This window comes from Candoia aspera, chromosome 5 (genome assembly GCF_035149785.1).
Source record: "Candoia aspera isolate rCanAsp1 chromosome 5, rCanAsp1.hap2, whole genome shotgun sequence".
NCBI classification, from domain to species: Eukaryota; Metazoa; Chordata; class Lepidosauria; order Squamata; family Boidae; genus Candoia; species Candoia aspera.
In genome coordinates this window covers 46,206,415-46,228,470 of record NC_086157.1, presented here as the reverse complement: position 1 = coordinate 46,228,470, position 22,056 = coordinate 46,206,415, and the positions used below count along the sequence as shown (strand labels likewise).

General features: G+C 35.3%; 1 protein-coding gene across 2 annotated transcripts; it reads right to left on the bottom strand.

Moving 5' to 3' along the window:
- Positions 1-1,292: 1,292 nt before the first annotated feature.
- MOSPD2 (motile sperm domain containing 2) lies at positions 1,293-21,851 on the bottom strand. Of its 2 annotated transcripts, XM_063305123.1 has the most exons (15): positions 21,671-21,851; positions 20,381-20,444; positions 19,213-19,368; positions 17,851-17,937; positions 16,130-16,284; positions 15,349-15,409; positions 14,426-14,464; positions 13,916-14,040; positions 11,325-11,492; positions 8,397-8,509; positions 7,204-7,300; positions 6,408-6,504; positions 5,126-5,255; positions 4,251-4,353; positions 1,293-1,562 (listed from the first exon to the last, which is right to left on the bottom strand). In XM_063305123.1, exons 1-15 carry the CDS (start codon positions 21,677-21,679, stop codon positions 1,416-1,418), a joined length of 1,551 nt encoding a protein of 516 aa, XP_063161193.1. In that variant the 5' UTR covers positions 21,680-21,851; the 3' UTR covers positions 1,293-1,415. The 2 variants fall into 2 exon arrangements, with proteins under 2 accessions (XP_063161193.1, XP_063161194.1); XM_063305124.1 differs by lacking the exon at positions 21,671-21,851 and having other exon boundaries at positions 19,213-19,343; positions 20,381-20,440.
- Between the last annotated feature and the right edge of the window lie 205 nt (positions 21,852-22,056).

Here is a 22,056-nt window from a genome sequence, read left to right as displayed (position 1 = left end):
CCAGCAGAATGAACAAATCAGAATTATACCCATTAAAGCTGCAAGTCTAATGTAGTTAAGTGCACAAGTCTATCGAAATCCTATAAACTTCCATGAATGCATTAAAAGTGGCCTAATTACAATGGCAATTACTAATCCAGAAGAAAAAAAAAAGGAATAAATAGTACTATCAAGGTGTACATTTATGATAGCGGTTGCATTTTATAACAAAAATGCGCTCTGCTCTGAGTGCTTGGTTCCGCTATTGTCTCATAACTTCCCTACATACGGAAAATTTTGGGAAATCTAAGATTTTAAAAATAAAAAATAGGAATACACTGAGAATGTAACAAAAATGTCTCCGTGCACAGATGATGTTTATTTTGTTTGCATAATGGCAAATCAGAAATCCTTGGGTATGATATGCTCTGGATTTGTTTTACAATATTTTGCAGTGTGACAAAAACATTCAAGAACTGATTTTAAGGCTTGCTTCAAAACATGTATCTATATTTTGTCTCAGCTTGACAAGATCTAAAAAAAGATTCCATATTGATAGATATGGATAGCTGACAGATAATTATCAGCTTCCTGTTAATTTTCATGAAATGTTGAACATAATTAAGTATAAGGAATATTTAAGAGATTTGTATTCATATTTAGAGCAGGACTAAAATGTTTAGAAATTATAGTTCTTTTCATGAATCTTCGTCATCTTTTTATTCCCGACCGTAGGAATCATAATTTATGATATTCCACCAGTTATCTCAAAATTACACGAAAATCTATTCAGTAATACTGCATCGGGAAGTTGACATCAAAATGTGGTTCTAACTCTGGAGACAGACTCTTACTAAAAGAGGGTACTCAGACCTGTATATAGCACCTTCCTGTGTGAAACAAGCTACAAGAGTCTTATAAAAATAAGCACTTAGTATCTTTGGAACTATGGTAGCCACTTCCGGGAAATAGGGCTATACTGAATGCAAGTAGTTTGGTGTAAAATAGCTGCAATATTTCTGGGAGATACATGTAAGAATCAGGAATGAGTTCTTCAGTTTTAAACTGTACATTCATGGACCTTGGTCCATGGTCACCTGGATACTATGGTAAGTAGAGTCTAGTCTGCTATTCCCCAATTACACTTCAAAGTATTTTATCTGTTTTAACTTCTGCATGACAGAAATAGAGAGAAAACTATGTTGTCACTCTGTAACAGTTACTACAGTGTCCAGTGGAAAGAGTCTTATTAGCTCATTTTTCTTAAATTGTAATAAATTAACGAAGCCATATGTGCTGATTAAAGGCATAGATCATGTTGTTCCTTTTTTATTTTTTAAGAAAACCTATATAGATCTCACTTTTGGCAGTTAATATGGGCCATAGGATAATACTGGTTCTTTGCCTTTTTCTAGCACACTTGCATAGATGTGACATTATATGAAGCTTTTTGGAGCACACAACAGGAAGTAGAAAACAATAGTGACTAACAGAAAGACTAGGAAAAGTGTAAGTTGTTGGAACCAGACACAACGGTCAATCTGTTCTTGAAGTCTTTTATTAGCTTGTAGTAGTTGCCTTAACTGGAAAAAATAGAAGATGTTATCAACAAAGAAGTTTTTTCCCCACGTAATTTTGTCTGCAATTTACCAATATACTCAATAGTTAGGATATACATATTTAAAAACAATTTTAAATCTTATTAAAATAACTGAACCACACAAATAAACCAATCTATAAAAGAAACAAGAAGGAATAATTATTTTCAGCCACGTGTGTCAAAAGCAGAGTTTTAAAGAAAGCCAATGTCTTACAATTTAATCCTTTGAGTATACGAAAACAAAAAACAGTTTGGAAGTATAGAAGATGTACTGTTTCTGATTTTGGACATCAGAATGATTTATTCTTCATTTAAAAAGAAAAACAAGCTTTGGAAACCTCATTATTCTACTCAAATCAAATCCAAACAGAAAAGACCAATTTTAAGGGTTGTTCACATGAAAATTGCTGACCAAAACTTTTTTCAAGTATGGTTCTTCTAACTTTCTATTGCCTTATCTAGGAAATGATGTTAAAGGATTTTGTTAGTAAAATAGGTGAAAGAAAGAAGCCGGGATCCTACAGGAAACTCCTGAACTTCACGGTAAAGAGTATTGTATGTGTGAATGAAAGGCATGTTTTGAACTAGAACGAATCTATTTTTTACTTTTGGGGGGAGATCAATTTCAAGGTGAGCAGGGGAGGCATTTTCTATGTTTTAATATAAATGCATGTTTAGTTTAAGAATGATATTCTATAGAAATATATCTAATTTCAAGTACGGAAATTAGTTAAGAAGGAGGCTGAGGATCTAAAAGTATATGTGTGCATATACAGGGCATTCAGAAAGTATTCAGACCCCTTTCACTTTTTTCCATTTTGTTATGTTTCAGCCTGATACTACAATCGTTCACGTTCATTTTTTTCCTCATTAACCTACACTCAGTACCCCATAATGACAAAGTGAAAACAGAATTTTAGAAATGTCTGTAAATTTATTAAAAAGGAAAAACTGAAATATCACATGTACATAAGTATTCAGACCCTTTGCAACAACACTTGAAATTTAGCTCGTGTGCCTCCCATTTCTCTTGATCGTTGCTGAGCTGTTTCTACACCTTGACTGGAGTCCACCTGTGGTAAATTAAATTGATTGGACATGATTTGGAAAGGCACACACCTCTCTATAGAAGGCCTCACAGCTGACAATGCATACTGTATCAGAGCAAAAGCCATGAGGTCAGAGGAACTGCCTGCAGAGCTCAGAGACAGGATTATTGCAAGGCACAGATCTGGGGAAGGCTACAAAAAAATTTCTGCTGCACTGAAGGTTCCCAAGAGCACAGTGGCCTCCAAGGGAGGCCTCCAATGGAAGAAGTTTGGCACAACCAGGACTCTTCCAAGAGCTGGTCACCTGGCCAAACTGAGCAATCGGGGGAGAAGAGCCTTAGTAAGAGAGGTGACCAAGAACCTGATGGTCACTCTGACTGAGCTCCAGAAATCCTGTGTGGAGATGGGACAAGGTTCCAGAAGGACAACCATCACTGCAGCCCTCCACCGATCTGGGCTTTATGGCAGAGTGGCTAGACGGAAACCTCTCCTCAGTGCAAAACACATGAAAGCCTGCTTGGAGTTTGCAAAAAAGCACCTGAAGGACTCTCAGACTGTGAGGAACAAGATTCTCTGGTCTGATGAAACCAAGATTGAACTGTTTGGCCTCAATTCTAACTGTTATGTCTGGAGGACACCAGGCACCGCTCATCACCTGCCCAATACCATCCCAACAGTGAAGCGTGGCAGCATCATGCTGTGGGGGTGTTTTTCAGCAACAGGGACTGGGAGACTGGTCAGGGTTGAGGGAAAGCTGAATGGAGCAAAGTACAGAGATATCCTCAATGAAAACCTGTTCCACAGTGCTCAGGACCTCAGACTGGGCCGAAGGTTCACCTTCCAACATGACAACGATCCTAAGCACACAGCCAAGACAACACAGGAATGGCTTAGGGACAACTCTGTGAATGTCCTAGAGTGGCCCAGCCAGAACCCTGACTTGAACCCTATTGAACATCTCTGGAGAGACCTGAAAATGGCTGTCCACTGACAGTCCCCATCCAACCTGATATAGCTTGAGGGGATTTGCAAAGAAGAATGGCAGAAAATCCCCCAATCCAGGTGTGCAAAGCTTGTTGCATCACACCGAAAAAGACTCAAGGCTGTTAATTGCTGCCAAAGGTGCTTCAACGAAGTACTGAGTAAAGGGTCTGAATACTTACGTACATGTGATATTTCAGTTTTTCCTTTTTAATAAATTTACAGACATTTCTAAAATTGTTTTCACTTTGTCATTATGCAGTACTGAGTGTATATTAATGAGACAAAAAGTGAATTTGAATGATGGTAGTATCAGGCTGCAATATAACAATATTGAAAAAAGTGAAGGGCGTCTGAATACTTTCCGAATGCACTGTAATACGTAGTACAGGAAGGAAGCTGATTTTCCATTCTGTCAGCACGTTGGAAACATCAACAACCTTTTGGATCCTGGCTTTTCAAGAATATGAGATTTTGGGGGGATGGACTAAAAATATCCCAGTTTTTTATTTCCTTAGCTGAACTTAAGGAGTGGAATGGTAGCACAAATTTTTTTATTTATTTATTGTATTTTTATACCACCCAGCTCAAAATGATTCTGAAATTGAATGAAAAGCAGTAATAATATTCATATATGTTACCTGAAAGTGTAAATCTTCATTGGTTTTTGAAGGACTATTAAAAGCATTTTCATTTATAGTTAAAGAAGAAGGCTTGCTATTTTCTACAACATGGCATCTTAACCTGAAACAGACAGAAAGCAATTATTTTTAGTACAGCTCTGCAGAATTATATTCTCTGGGTTTCCAATTTTTATTTTTTTATCCTGATGTTTTTCATATTTGATAATGTAATTTTTTTCTGTGGCACTGAAATCAAAAAGAATATCCAGAAAATCAGCGCATCAACAAAATGACACTGAACCAGTACATGAAGCAGGTCATGGGAATGGGGCAAGACTCCCTGCACAAAAAGGAGATATACCGGCTCTTTTTGTAGATGATACAGGGTTGAACTGGATGACTGTAAAACACACACGAACACACACATTTATTAGGAAAAAATGTGGGTAAGACAAACTGAAGAGGTGAGAGTGATTAACTTAATTTTACTTAGGCTTCTCTTTTCTACAGTGTAGACATTGAAATGCAGTAAGAGAAGAGAAGACAGAAAGTAAACTGCAGAATGTTTATTGACAGGATATTTATGGAAATACCTCCCTTCCCCAAAGCCTGGCTGAGCCAAGAAAAGACAACCTTTTTTCTTTTTGAACTGTTTACATATCTCAGTATTTTTTTTAACAGTTTACACATGTTATGATTTTATGTCAAACTAGGCTTGCAGTATTTAGCCAACCTTGGCTTGTCTCAGAATGTAAGTAAGGTCCAACCTAGTTAATACTTGAATAGGAAACCACCAGGAAATATAAGGACTTAAGTCAGACTGACAAGCCAAAAAGCATCCTGGAAGAAGGCATATAATGATGTTAAACGGAAACTCAACATAAAATGTTTACCTATGCTCCATCACTTTATTTCTGGGAATTTCCTTCCAAAATTGAGATAGTTCCTGTGCTCCTACTACAGAGCACTGTTCCATTTCTGCTGCCATAATTAGAAAACGGTCTTGCAAAGAAGCTGCACAACCTATCCAACCAACAGACAAGTTAATAAAAATTATTGTACTTCATTTAGATGTAATCAATAGTCCATGGGGGAAACATTAAATTTTAATAGATGTATACATGGTTAATTTACTACAACAAATGTAGCACAGTGAAATACTGAGCACAAACATGTAACTCCCAAATTATACAAAACTCTTGAGGTAGAAGATGGAAAGAGAAAAATCTAGCGACTTTATGGACTCCAGACTTGATGTTTTAACCAGGAACGAAACTTCAGAAAAAATGTAGTCTGATAGGATGATCTTAGAGGACTGATGGACAGTATGATGACCCATATGTTTTAAATTTTTAATTGTGTGAAATACCAATGTTTGCAATGTAGAAATCTATTTAGAACAAATACAGATGGGATAAAATCAGATTTTTATTTTATTTATTTTGCCACTATAATGTCCTAAATGATTTGTAACCTGAGATAAATTTGTTTTGTATTTTAAAATTATCAAAGAGAAAAGTCATGTAAAATATCTTCTAAAATCAAGTTGCTGTAACATTTTAAAAGCAAGCAGGGCACATTGACACACAGATACTTTATATTTTTGTATAGTATCTGGCACTGAAGAATATTTAAAAATATTAATTATCATCATAATTTGATTTGTTAGATTCTCTAGGGTTCAACAAAATTTATTTTTCTAAGCTTAAAAATGACTTTCAAATTTATACTGTTTTAAATAGCTCATAACTTGAAATTATATGCATATTTATAGTTTATTTTTGTGAAATCAAAAAATCTTGGATGTATTTTAAGAACCATATTAAACATCAATAAATTGCCCTATTTTTTTTTAGAAGGGAGTAATCGCTAAGTGAAAAGTCTGAGAATTTAGATTTTACCATTTTGTGACTACTTTATTTCAAGAATATTGGGAGCAAATTTGAGGTTCTTTCTTCCCCCTTCCCAAGCAAACAGAACATGGGGATAACTGAACTGAGTTATTTTAATTAAGACAGAACTTAAAAGTTGCTGTTTAAGGTTAAACAAATGATCTGATTTCAACAGTACTTTCTTTCCAGGACTTGTACAAAAATTGTCAACCTTCCTCAAGACAGAATATATTAGAAAATGTATGTGTTGTGTGTGTAAATGGCAATGCAGTTTGTTACTTACCCCCATGAAGAGATACAATGATATCTATTGAAGTGCCAGGTTCACAACTGCTGTTACTTGGCTTTACTCTGTACTTGTCAGGAGCAGTTGTTCTCACCTATATGAAGTATAATCACACTATAAACAACCAATTCTCCCATAAAACATGTTACATTTGATACCTATCTCCATTTTTAAAGAAGCTGTGCAATTCAGTTTTGATTTTAATGTTTTCATAAGGTATGAATGCAAATAGAAAGGTTTTTAAAACATGCATTGTGTAATTTAATATTCTGTTAAATAGTATGTAATCTCTTTAGCTCTGTAGTTCATAAGTTCCACCATTAACAGTCTTAAGAATTACCAAACTCAGTGCAAGTAAATCAACCATCTATTTCTACAGCACTCATTTGGATTTTCCTTGAAATGTACCAGCATGACAAAAAGATGATTGCCCATTTGTGCCCAAAGGATTCTTCCAACTAGGGAATGATTACTTAGATACATGAGTCTTTATTGGTGAATATAGCACCACCCATGGCACTACAGAGAAAAACACATTTCTCAACCCCATTATTGAAGATACTTTTTAAAAGCATAAATTCAAATTGGGATGCTCCCCTCTTAAAGCTCTGGGAGGAATGAGCATCTTCAGTGACATCATATGGTAATGGAATATTCAATCATGATTGATGGTGGAGTAGGAAAATGGAAATCCAGGGAGGAAACTATTATTCACTCTATTTATGTATTAAACAAAGTTATATGCTGACCATCTACCATCTCAATAAGTTCAACATAAACACTGTAAGTTTACCTTAAATGCCACTGTATTTTTAGTCACATTTGTTAGAACTATCAAACATTTCTTTTCTGCAGTTTCTTTGGACCCAAAATGCAATTCTTCTGCTGGACTATTGAAAAATACAACATTTTCTACAATAAGTATTTGCAAAGACTGCAGATTTCCACTATTTTCTTTAAAATAGTTAAGAAACATTTATTTAAAACAATTGTGTGTGTGTTATCAGGCTCTAACACAATACTTCAAACGCTTTAAATTTTAAATGTATCTTAAAGGCTTCTAACGATACCTCAGATAACTTTTCACAATATACATTGCTAGATGAAATTCTCCTTTGTGTTCCAGAATATGAGACATTGTTAAAATAATGCAACATTTGAAAACATGCATTATTTGAAGAAATACAATAGAACTCCAATGAAATAAGGGTAAAGCAACCATATAACATGTTAGGCAAGTTAAAACAAAACAAAACATCTTGTCAAGGCTTTTTTCAGTCTTGCGCCCTGTCCTTCACAACAATGTCGCCAGTATCTTGTTGAACAAGAATGATGGATGTTTTAGTTGGACATATTAGTGTGCCATATTTGAAAAGGCTGATGAAACCATAACCAGTCCATTAGCTTATTCAGAATAGCAGCAGCTCTTCAAAGTCTTTCCCTGTCCTATAAAATATTTTTTAAAAGTAGGAAAGAATTTGAATTGAGGTACAAATGGAAATATTTGAGCTAGATAAAGTTGTTTTTCACACCATCTGCCAGTCTATAGCAGAAACACTGATAATTTGCATTCTCAAGTTATTGGCCTTAAAAAATACATGTGACCAAGGAATTTGCAATATTAAGATCTATACTCTATTTATTTTAAATGTAACTTTCCATGCCATCTTAGAAACAGGTTTCTGAATGTCTTTTATGTTTAGAAAATGAATTGTTCAGTAAGCACAAAACCATGCGTTATAATACATACTGTTATTAGAATAAATAATTCTTCACATTAACTTCTATAAAGGGCTACAAAAAGCCCATAGAAAGTGAGGCATAATTACATTTTGTTTCAGTCTAAACGGGGAAAAGGAAGAGTGGTTTACAGTCTAACTTCAGAGGCTGTCCTGTCCAACATATCCTATTTCTTCAACTGAGGGTGCAGTGCTGTTAAAATATGTAAAGGTCTACAATGTAAAGGTGATTATTACTGTAATTTACCTGATATGCAATAAAGATCCTTTAAAAATGGTAAGTGCTTTCTTGGCATTTTTTGCTTTAGAATCTAATTTGTCACACTCTTCTGATTTTGGAGTTTGTTCTGCAAAATTTGCCTAAGCAAACAAACAAACACTATAGTGTTAATTATTTTCTACAACTGAATAGAATAGTACAACTATACATGTTTCAACTACTGAATTATAGTGCATCAAAAAAGAAGAACACAAAATAGAAACATATCACTCACTCACACAGATCCTCGGATGGGGGTATCAAAGGATCTGTATTTTAAAGACATTTACAAACGCAGCTAATGCTTTCCTATGGTCTACAGTCTATCCCATTGTGTACCAATATATTTTTTAAACACTGCAATCAACATTATAGAAATAATTATCTCTTTCACAAACTTGAAAAATGCTGGTTGTGGTTGTTATCTTAAATAATGTATTACATATCCTAAACCTCCAAAACAAAGATGATTAACTTGATATTCTGATGAATACTGGGGATTCTTTGGAGAAATTGTTACCATTAGCAGTTATAAATAATTGTTACTCTTCACTTTCTTTTCAAAAAGAAGTTGATCATTTATATTGCCAGTATCATAGTGGTTTTATATAAATCTGGTACAGCTACACATGGGATATCAAAGTCAGTTTTGTTTACTGTACTTCAGAAAGAGTTTTATAAAGCTGGAAAAGATAGAGAAAAAGCTCACCAAAATGATCAGAAGATCAGCGTTATATGTGGAAAACATACAAAATTTAGGGGCTATTTAATTTTTATAAAGAAAAAACAGACAAAAGGAATTTTTATACATATATAAGAATCCAGAGTCATCCCACAAAACTGAATAGTGAAGCATAAAGACAAGAAAACATATAGGATTTGCTACCATAACCTTTGGTGGTGGCTACAAATTTAGCTTTGAAAGGGGATAAGGAGATTCACATAGGATAAGGCTATTGATACCTATTAGTTATGAATGACTATGTTCTAACTCAAGCTATTCTTCTGAAAATAAGACACTATGTAGCAACAGCAGGAGATGTTATATACTTTTTATGCCTTGTGGTCTGATACGTTTATACATGGCTTACCGCAGGAAACAGGCTTTGGTCTAATATAGTTCTTTTTTACATATAAGATAAACTGCTGCTACCATTGCTATGTATTTCCTTTATTTTAATGAGATACCTAGAACAGAACAATATGTTGCTGTGTTCTTGCATCCTTGCTTTGAATTACTGGCAATGGCAGGTGGATTTTGATGCTGAGAAGACATAAGCAAGCAATGGCTGCCACAATTCTATACATCTTACATCTAGCCATTTGTACATTTAAATGAAACTAGTGAACTGTAAAACTTGAAATGTTGGCAGGTGGTAGAGTGGCAAAATGGTCTGTACGTCTTCCATGGGCCTTTGAGAAGCTAGTTACAGATTTCATGCATTGCTGCAGTGTTTCCAAATTCAGCGTCTTCTTTACCTTCCAACATACTACATTTTATTAATGATTGAACAGCATATATGAATACATTTGGAAGAGAATCTAAAATATTGTACTAGAATAAATTTCCTGCAGTGGTTAATTTACTGTGGCCCATGGACTAACGAAAGCCAGAAAGAACTGGATCCATCTCTATCTCATGAGTAAACTTAATCCTGCTATAGAGTGATAGAATACATTTGTATTTATATATTTTTAAAATATAAATGGATGGGTGAAAAGGCTGGTCTGCCAAACAGAAAACAAAAGCAGCAGAATAGTTAATTCTCAATAGTAGCCAATGAGTAGCATGGTAAAAAATAACATGAACATAGATAAAATACAGTGGGTACAAATAGGTGGGAGATTTTCAGCAAGTACTCTTGATGTGAATAAGACTGTCAGGACACTGAGATAAAGATGTAAATGTAATAATTTGTGATACACACACACACACATACCACTTTGGATTCTAAATCTAGAAATTAAATGTCACTTCTAAAAAAGCAATTTAAATACAAGTGCTTTGGAGGACAGGATTTCAGCTTAAGTTCTAGTCAGTATGGGTAGCGATATGGGAAGTTTTAGCTAAAACATGCTGATGACACTAGATTGCCTATCCCTAGGCTAATGCTATAAATATGAATCTTGGGAAGTTTTAGCTAAAACATCCTGATGACACTAGATTGCCTATCCCTAGGCTAATGCTATAAATATGGATCTTGGGAAGTTTTAGCTAAAACATCCTGATGACACTAGATTGCCTATCCCTAGGCTAATGCTATAAATATGGATCTTGGGAAGTTTTAGCTAAAACATCCTGATGACACTAGATTGCCTATCCCTAGGCTAACGCTGTAAATATGAATCTTGGAATAACTCCAGTATCTGGAGTATTCTTTGTTCTAATCTACATTTTACTGTGGATATCCACTTTGAAATAGGTAGCCCACAGGTTATGACAGCAATTGGGACTGGAATTTCCATCACTTAAGTGATGCAGTCGTAAAGCACATCACATGACCGCATCACTTAGCAATGGCAATCGCAGCAGTCCCAGCTGCCATTGTAACCCAAGGACCATGTGGGTCATTAAGTGGGGACCTCGTGATTCTTATAACAGGTAAAGGAATCAAAGTTATGTATCAAAAAGTGAAACAGAAGAAAGTAAAATTCCACATCTGAGCAAAAATGTATTTCTCTAAAATTCAGCACTAGTTAACCAGGAATTAAAATTGGCTGCCAGCGAATTTAGATATATGAACATATCCATTTTTTAAAACATAGACTCTAGATTCTGACAGCAAGACATGATGGTCAATCAATCACTTCTTAAGGCACTTTTATTAAGTACTGCAAATTAACAGTACATGGGGAAGATAGCCATGTAACAGTTGGAGATGTCTTTCTCTTATGTACCCTTCAGTTGAGGGATACCTTTTTTGAACTGAGTGCTTGTTCTTCAGTAGTATCTATATTGTCTTTGTTATTGGTGTCTACTTCTTTGCATTCAGCTTCATCTTCACTAGTAATGGGACCATTTTCACACAACGGAGTTTGGAAATCATCATCAACTAATGGAGGGTAACTGTACTTGAAAGCATCCTATAACAAAAATAAATAAATATATTACATGTGGGTATGGAAGAAAAGACAGAACTATCTATCACAGTTCCCTTTAAAATGTATAAAGAAGAACTATAATTTTTGGATTGAGGATTGTACTGTAAATAGTGCAATACAGAATGGCTAGATTTTGCACCAAGGGTTACAAAATAGGAGGAGGAAGGAGAAACATTTTATAATATATTAGAAATGGTACTTAAGTTCAAGTCCATTATCATCCATTGGACACTTACTGATGACTTTTAATCAGTCACTATCAGCTCAACCTACCTCACAGGATACTGTTTTGAGGAAAACAGGAGGCAACAGTACTATCAATGTTGCCTTAAGCTGCTGAAGGAAAATGATGTCAATGTAACAAATAAATAAATAAATGTTAAATAAAATGATGGAACTAAAAATGTTTAATTGCAAACAGGATTAGAAAACTAGGAGTATGTTGGATATGCAACCATAATTCTGTGCAATATTTTCACTGCTGAAGCAATAATCTATAATTCAAAATAAGCCTTTGGGTGGTGGGGTGCCTTCAAGGCATTATTGGCTCCTAAAGGCTGCCTGGAGAAGTCCCTGCGGTTTTCTTGGCAAGGTTTTTCAGAAGTGGTTTGCCATTGCCTCCTTCCTAGGGCTGAGAGAGAGTGGACTGGCCCAAAGTCCTCCAGCTGGCTTTGTGCCTAAGGCGGGACTAGAATTCAGTCTCCTGGTTCATAGCCTGGTACCTTTAAGCACAACACCAAACTGGCATTCTCAAATTAAACTAGGTCCTGCATTTTTTTTTTAAAGGAAAGTTCTGGCTAGAGATAGATATCCTCAGCATTTGTATCTGCATTCTCTGGCTAAATAATCTGCACAGGCAAACTTGAGTATTTATGATAAAAAGAGTAACTTTTCCTTTAAAAAGGATATTAGAGAAATTGTCTTACAGTGTTAAAGATCTTTGTACACTTCCATTTGGAAATGTTAAAAAAGCAATTAGAAAAATGTTCTTCAAAAATGCAAGACTTTCTAGATATGGGCAAAGTGGGGAGAAACAGAAGAGCTTTATCAGAAACTGGATATTATTATTTTCTTTAAATGTACTATTATACTTAAATATACTAAAGTGTGTCAAAGACTTTTACTTTGGTTTAACCTATTGTTGTACAATGGTTTAATATATTGAAGTGTGCTGAGAATTTTGCTGTTCGTGCCTCCAAATATTATAAAAGAAGGGCTTTAGCATGAAGCAATTATACAAAATCAGGTAAAGACCACTTGTGCAATTCTGGAATGGTCCTCTCTCCCAGTAACCCTTCAGTAGTCCATTTAACAACACTTGGAAGAGGACTTGAATCTAAAATGTCTCTTGCAGGAAAGGAAAGCAATAATCTATCTCCTGCTCTACAAGGTTCATTTATTCTTTGCAGGATCCAAAACCCAGTGTTTGTTTTGATTCTGAGTGTCTGTATGCTAAATATATAATTAGCTTCTGCTTCTTCTTATTGCTGTCTTAAGCAACCCAATCTTGAAGAATGCTGCATGAGACATAAGATGAACTTTAACTTTAGGGTGGATAGGATATTGAATTTTATAGAAAAGAAACTGGATTCAATCAGAAAAAATCCCAGTGGAGATGTGTGTGGAACAGTCAACTTGCTTTGCTCTTTAAGTTCTCTGACTCCATTCCATCTGAACAGTTTTTGGGTAGAGCAGAAGATGAAACTGTTTACTTGCTCTGGTTGTCATCAACCTAGAATCTGCAAGATTCTGAAGATGCAGAGGACTTGGGGGACTACCAAATGGCAGCAAAGGGTTGCAGAAAAATTTGCTGCAATGGCTGCACTAAGTTCTTTAAAAACCCATCTCAAAATTTAAAGAGCATTCCACAAACTGCACTTTGGGACAGTCTGGAACTGCTGGCTGCAGTTTCTATCGAAAAGAAAAGAAAAGAAAAGAAAAGAAAAGAAAAGAAACCCTGAGAAACACACAACCATTGCCAGCACCTCAATTCCTGGTGCCAGCTACACATTTAAACTGCAATGAAATTAGTCTTCTGTCTTTCCTTACACAAACATGAAATCCTGAAACAATCACCAACTGTATGTATTTGAAAAATATCCATACAGGGGCTTACTAAACTCCTATTACCTTGAAACTGGCTAATTAAAGCAAGATGATAAAAGACTGTATTTAACTTTTTAAAAAATTTTAAGTTAGAGAGTGCATTATTAGACATCAAACAAAATGGAAAATAAATTATAAATTAAAAGCTATGAACAAAAGCTTTGTTGCCCCATTAATAATAATTCAATATCAAATATATTGTGTGCATATACTAGGCAAGTACACTTTTATTAGATTTATTAATAGTCTTTTCACATACATTATGCATGTATCATTATCAATTGCATTGACATACTTACAGTCCCACCCATATGGGCTGGTAGGTATTCAGCACTTATATACTCCTGGATTTCATTCTTATTGGTCAATTTCAGCAAGGAGGCTGCTTCTGGACCCAGCCAATTTTTCACAAGTTTAAAAGCAGCTGGATAAAAAGAGAGAAATAATGAAGATAATAAAAGCTTTTTCCAACCTATTTTTATTAACATGACATATAATGCAAATTCACTTCAAATTAGTGCCATTACTTATAATGGGAATGATACAGAATAACAGAGCCCCATGTTTGGGAAAAATATATTCAGAATGGACTGAAACATATGTAAATTGTTTAAAAGAATTTATAGGTGACATTTGGTGGTTCAGATCAAATAACCATAGAAATCTGAAATATATTCATCCTTTTAATTCAACTTTTAATTGTAAGAATATCTCTACCACTAGTGATATCAAAAATATGTGAGGAAGTATCAACTTCTACTACACTTTTTCAGATAATCTCTGAAGATTAATTTAAAATTGTAACTCACCATTCATTACCCAAGGCAGTTCAAAAATCACAATTTTTGCTGCAAAAACAAAAGTTTTCATTTTATGAGATTACAAAAAGAAGTGTGCTTTGATAACTTTTAACTGCTACATTTTTTTCAATTCTCCCTCTTCAGGGTTATTATTTTAATAATTCCTAATTTCCAAAAAAAATGAGGTTTTTTAAAGATATATTTTCTAGAACTATGGAGTGGTATACATATTGCCTTTGGCTAAAGTTAACTTTTTTCTTAATGGATCTGGCCCACTGGATCTTAAGAGACCAATTTAAGTCGATCTGGTTAAAAAAAGCTCCTGTTAAGCTGCAATCCCTAGGGCTCTCACTGAAAATGAAAATGCCACAAGCATTCTTCAGAAGTATCTGTAACACTGATCCTCAACTCAATCTACGTCTGGTTTCTAGTCTTGCAGCAAATGGGATCTTTTCAGATGGGTATGTTTTCCTACATCTTCTATCACTGTCCTGAAATTTTCTGGCCCTTTTTTCTGGCCAGGGCATTGCCTTCTGGAGAACTGCTGTTGGAGAATTGCAAAAATACTCCTATACATCAACATACTGTATATGCCCCTGGGGGACAGCTCAGTAGCCCAGTCCTTGAGGCATATGCTTCTCTTTGCTCTCTCTACAGGGAATCCTAGATAATTTATCCATCCTATCCTAAAGAAATTCCCTGACAAAGAGGATGGCTCCTATCTGTCACTTCTCCCAACTGACCATTGTTTGGCTGTAACTTCCTGGTTGCCCAGTTTTATGCCTCTTCCTGCACCGTATATCTCTCCTCGTGAAAACTGAAAATTTATTTTCAGCTTCATTTTTTCATTTTTATCTCTTTTATCTGTATGTCATTGCTGGTCTTATGGCCTTAATTAAGATTTGATTTGATTTGAAGGCCTTCATACTTACTGAGGAAATTAGGATAATATACTTTAAAACAGCTAATGGTATACCGGACAAAGTCGAAGTCCTAAAATAAAAACAGATCATTAGTTATAAAAAGTCAGTAGATACTTTATCATCTTAAGTGCTGAGCTTCCCAAAATCACCTTTAAAGGTACAGGAAGTTTTAGAAGTGGGTTAGGGTTTCAAGCATTTTCATGTATTTATCAATGGTAGCTAAACTGTATTTCATTAGAAAAAAAAATACTCAAAAGCCAGTCTTAAGTAAACTTGTTAACTATATTTACACTGAAGCAATTTATTCAAATTACCCATAGTGCTAACTGGCATGCAGACTTAATAATACCCTTTGAGAGACTGTATTATTTGCAATGAGAACAAAAACCAATCCATGTGGAATCCTGCATGCACTCTCACGAGGTTCTTTGCTGGCTTGTCACAAGAAAACACTTGACTGCCTCATCACAAGATTGATACAAATACTTTTTTTCCCCAATAGCTATATAATGCTGAGTTGCTTAAAAAGATTTCCATGGGACTTTTCAAACCAGAATACATGATTACATCATTTTCTCCTATTAAGTAAATAGAATGCTTTTGCTAGCTTTTATTAAACAGCTAACCTTATTTGTGATTCATGAGCCAATCAATCCAGAATACTTTAGATTTATGCCACAGGGCAAATAATTATTTAAATTAAAGTACTCTACCAAGAGAATTATGTAAGGCTCTAAATTCAATTTTCAGGTCACAACAACAACATGAAATAATTTTTTAAAATGCTTACGATATTACTCAGTCCAGCATCAGCCATGTCGAACACCACTGTCAACGGCTTTCCATTTTCTCTCTTTGCATAGCGCTCTAACCAAAAGGCTACTAGTTTCTTTTTTTCAAATTGTGTTTTAGAATCTTTTGTATGTAATTTCACTCTGATCCAAACTAATGGGGGGGGGGGAAATATATATGCATGTGTCAAAAAGGTAATAACAACTTTCAGGCTAGTTCTAAATGAAGATGCTATTTGTTTTCTAACATGTATGTTTTTTTTTCATTATATGTCTATGTAACTTCTTTATTCTTTCAATCTAAAGTCTAAGAAGATAAAACATCACAAATCAAAAACATTTTATGCAGAAGTCAGTTAATATTAATTATAATTTTTCTTAATAGTGTGATGTAAAAAGATATCAGTGTTTCTGAATTAAAAGCAGCAATTCAAAGTCGATTTGACAAATATAATTTCCAAATGAAATAAAGGCAATTTCTGGCAAAAGCATGAATATACTGTATACTGTAGATATCTATATGTATACACGCACATATGCACACACACATACAGATAGAACAATACCTGCTGTGCAACTTGAAATGGGGCCAGAAATCCCTTGCAAATTGGTATTTGATTATGTGACAATACTTCAAAAAATTTCTGTACAATGTTCCTGTGAAAAACAGGATTTTATCACATACCGTATTATCACTTTCTGGGGGTATTTTGGTTCCCATTTTAACCTAAGTGTGGTAACTCCTGCATTTTTTAGATATTCCTATTCTACAATAAAGGCTATTTGTTCTAAATTAAAAACATATGCCTAGCATCTTAGAATGTCTTGAAAGTCTAAAATCCCTAAAATTAAGCCCTTGGCCCACCTTATAAAAGGATACAGATTTCAGAGCTGACCATGCTGGGCGCCACAAATTGTTCAGGAGCTGCAATTAGGCGAGTTTGCTCCAGAATGCAGTCTACCCTTTTTGTATTCCTCAAATAACTCTGCTAAGACTGCAGTGATAATATTGCCCTACTGCCTATTAAATTTAACAAGAGCAATTATTTATTCTCACTGAATTGGACTGTGTCAGCCAGGTCTGAAGTATAGTTATGATGCAAAGTTCAGCAGGAAGACTGAAAATCTAGGGACCTCTGGTTGCATGCAGCACCTGAATCAACTTTTTTGGTTTATTTCACTATGGTTTATTGAATAAACCACAGTTTGACTTATTTTTAAGCCAAGACCAAAGAAACCATTTTATGGCTTAGTGAACCAGGCCATTAAGTGCCCTCCAGCAGCCAAGGGATTGTCTAGCCCTGAACCAGATAGAATAGGAAAAAAACCATTAGCACTTTAAAATTTAAAATGAAACCTTAAGTATGCTTATTATACTGAACCTATCGACTCTAAATTAAATACTAGTTAAAGCTCTATTTATAACAGATATATCTGTTCTTAAAATAAAAACAAGATACAATTGTTTTATTTTACTTGAGATATATAAAGATTTCATTATTTCTCTTAAATATAGGTGCCAGTTGTTATAAGCAATTTTAAATGTATATCAACATTAATACCAGATTTAATGGAATTTGTCAGACACCACCACCACAAATGCCACTGATTTCAATGACTTTATACCAATAATCAATCCCTGTATTAAAGATTTTCATTCTGAAAGTATGATTGCATTTGCATTAATGAATAAGTAAATGAAATTGAGAATTTGACTTACATATTTTATAGCCCTCCTTATCATAACCATGTAGGTAAATAGCACCAACATCAAACATCAATTTTGGAAAAGAAGATTCAGTCAAATCTGAAGAAAAGAGTCTTGGTTTTATTATTATAATTATTTTTACTATGTCACATACTGTAACAACATTCTAAAATATTAAATAAAAAGGGAAGACAAAAATGTTAATTTTTTAATCCAGAGAAAAGTTATTGTTTACAATCATTACATTTCAGACATAAGAGTAAAAGGTAAAAGTTCCCCTGCACAGTCGTGTCTGACTCTAGGGGGCGGCGCTCATCTCTGTTTCTTAGCCAAAGGGCCAGCGCTGTCCGAAGACGCATCTGCAGTCATGTGGCCGGCATGACAAGCACGGAACGCTGTTACCATCCCACCAAAGTGGTACCTAGAGTAGTAGTTACTATATAAAAGGTAATGCCAACTTTACACGCAGATGTTTAAATCTAAAATGGACTTTAAATATTAGCATAAAGTTAACTATATAGTTATTCTTATTCTCATGTAATAGCTACAGAACCGTTGACAGAGAGGGGAAAAAGCAACAGCCTCGAGAATCTGCAAGCACAGTTCATGACTTGATCCTTGGACACTGCATGAAGACTGATCTGAAATATATATATTCCATTCAATCATGTCCAACTCTTGAAGACTGCCTGAACAAGTCCCTGCAGTTTTCTTGGCAAGGATTTTTAGAAGTGGTATACCATTGCCTCCTTCCTAGGGCTGAGAGAAAGTGACTGGCTCAAGGTTACCCAGCTGGCTTTGTGCCTAAGGCAGGAGTAGAACTCACAGACTCCCAGTCTCTAGTCCAGTGCCTTAACTACGACAACTAACTGGCTTCCTCTGAGAGAGAGAGGGAGAGGGAGAGGGAGAGGGAGAGGGAGAGGGAGAGGGAGAGGGAGAGGGGGAGAGGGAGAGGGAGAGGGAGAGGGAGAGGGAGAGGGAGAGGGAGAGGGAGAGGGAGAGAGAGAGAGAGAAAAAATAATTGAGAACTGAAAACGAACAAACCAGAAATATCAAGAATCTTTGGTTATAGAATTTTAGTTGATGCATTTAACTCCTTCATTTATGACACTAAAATTTCTGTATTGTTGTATTTATAATAAGCACACTTACTGTATAAACATAGTTATTATGTAACTACAGTATAAAAGTACAGCATACATACCCAGCTTTGATATTCTTAATTTCATTTTTTTCAGTTTAGAATGCAATTTCCTCAGGCAACAATTACTTTTAGCTGTTTCTTACATTATTTTTCTTTATGAGATCCATATCACACACATAAAAATATATAAATATATAACAAACCTTTTTTCAAACAAATAGAAATCTTACCATGAACTGTGTACTCTTTTCTCCACTGAAAGCTTTCATCAATCATCTTCAATGTATCATCCACAATATCATCTCGCCATATTAAGAAATTATCAACCCAGGTATCATCTTGATGTAATCTTTCTATATCCCTGGAATCATATTTATCTCTTTGTGCTGATCAATATGAATAGAATATTATTAAACATATCTTGACATAAAGAGTCATAAAGGAGTATTTTTAGCAAATATTTGCTAAACATTTTAAAAGGAAGAAATTAAAATAAGTATCTGCAGCAAGCTAGTCTTTAATTTATAAAATAATAAAACAAAATATCTATACCTTCCCTTGTCTTAAGATCTTAATAAAAAAGAAAACTGCAAATGAATTCTAACTAATTTTCAAGTCCTTAAACATCTAATACCTAAATGTCTTCATATGAAATACTTTTTCAAAATCATATTTGAGCAAAAAGGAAAAGTGCAGTCTAGCTATTGAGAGGGCTATACAACTGAACCGGAAAATCTTATTTTTGATTAACCATAGAACTTTCTAAGTCTGGCTATCCACATGATTCTCCATTTTCTTTATCATTTATTTATTTATTTATATTTCAAATTTCTATCACCACTGATCTCTCCCAAAAAGGGGACTCTTATCAAACAATTTTGATTCATTTCCTCTAAAACTTTGCAAGAAACTTGCTATTACTTAGTAGAAATTGAATAAGCCTGATTTCACACGACATGTTAGACTAGTATTGGTTCAGTGAGTTGTGAGAACCCATATGCTGTGAAGACCCAGGAAATAGGATTAATTCAATACAAAAAGGTTAAATTTACAATAGGGTAGTGTGGTTTGTAACATAGTAGGCAAATCACTGCAGTAAATATAATAAATTGGAGTGCACTAGGAGACAAGTGAAACCAAATGTTTACCACTTAATAGTCTCCTTAACCATGAAGATTTTCAAATTTAAAACTGTGGTCATTCACAAAACTGTTTGGCCTTTAGTAGCCACAGAGTTCAAATATAAAGAAATCCAAGTGCAAAGAGTCAACCTCCCTTTAAGACATGTATCTCTGGGTAGTAATCAATATTCTTTGATTGCTGCTATTTTAGAAACTCTGTAATGTTAAATATACAGGATAAACTATAGTGTATGAACAGAATATTCATACTACCAACCTGACATATATTCTGTCTCAAAACGCTGTCTGATTTCATTTATTAATGGGCCTCTGTTGCTCTGCTGAATGAGAAAGAACACGAAAAGTCATCAGTATATTATTTTAAACATTAGGTTGAGCAAACTCCATACTTCTTAGGTCTACTTTGGTTTTCTACCAGAACTTCAAGTTCCAGCAATAAGAGCTAGGTAAGCAGTGTTGCCAACCAAGTGCAGAACAGAACATGTTCTGTTATAAATATTCCATCCATAGGAAAGTTGATTGGTTATCCCAGGTTTCTTCATTTGAGAGTCATTCTACTGTTGTTACTACTCAGGATCTACAAGCTATAGAGAACAGGACTATTACAAGTCATTCAGAGATCACTCATTCTTGTCCAACCCTTCAAAAGAGTGGGTGCGCTAAAAAGTATAATTATATGTATCACCAAGTTATAATGGAAAATGTTTTCCTATAACAAACCCTTAGGGACACAATAAATAATTAAGAAAAATAACTTTTCTTTCCACTTGTCCATGGAGGAATTTGCTGAGTATGAAAGAACAAAATGATAACAATGTGCTGAAATATTATGATGTTACTTTAATGAAATAGAAGGTGTTGAAATAAGTAAGTCTTACATCATCAGCTTCTAAATGAGCAGAGGCTGTTCACTGAGTTTTGAAAAGATCCTTTCCTAATTGTTAGGGCAGGTAAGATTTATAGAGGGTTCTGCAAGGGGAGGTCCAAATACATCCCTCTCATAAATAAGTTTGAATCTGTGCTTAAAAGTCAGAAGCCTTTGTTTGGCTGACTTCCTCAAAAAGGAATACCTGAGGCCACCATTCTTTGTAAAACTGAGGTAACTTTTTAAGCAGATCAGGGACATAAAGGGAGCATTCTGCATCAGCTTCACAGGGTTAGACTAGTCCACTATCCCTACTTAGGGGCCTCTCTATAGATCAGTGTACAATTCGCATCATTTCCAACCAGTATGGTCACAGGTTGTCGAAGAAAGAGCTGTTCTCCAACATAGTCTGTGGAAAGCTAGATTAAATTATCTTCTTTGGAGCTCTGCCTTACTATACCCTCAAAAGAAGAGGATGCTCTCTCCGTACCAGCCATCTGACAGTGGGAACATACTCTGCTGTTTTAATTTAATTTTATGTATTTATATCCTGCCTTTCTGCTTTGCCCGTCTCCATATCCTCCCTCCTCCTCTCCCGGGGAGGAGAAAATACGGAAACTATTCTCTCTCTCCATCTCTGTGCTCTGTTTCTCAGACTATCTACCCCCAAAGGCTACTCACATCCGCCATGGTCCTGCCCACACCAGACTAGGAGCCGCAGCAAGGCGAGCGAGAAAAGGGAAGAAACACACCAACCGAAAGAAAAGGGCGCGTGACACGACTGAAGTAAGAATTGACACCAGCCGGCGCCGGACACCACCTTCGGCGACAACCGCCGCACAACAGGCGTTGCTGCCAGCCAATCCTCAGCGGTGGCCGCCCTCTAAACAAAAAAAACAGTGAGGAAAGTTCCCACCCTTTACTTCCGCGTCCTTTCAAAGCGTGCCCACCCCTTTCCTTGCGCAATTCCGCCCCCTGCTAATGGGTGGCGTTGGCGTCTCCTCAGGGAGTTCCGTCCTACCCTGTGACGCGCTGCGCGTTGCGAAACACGAGCCAGCCGGAATCAG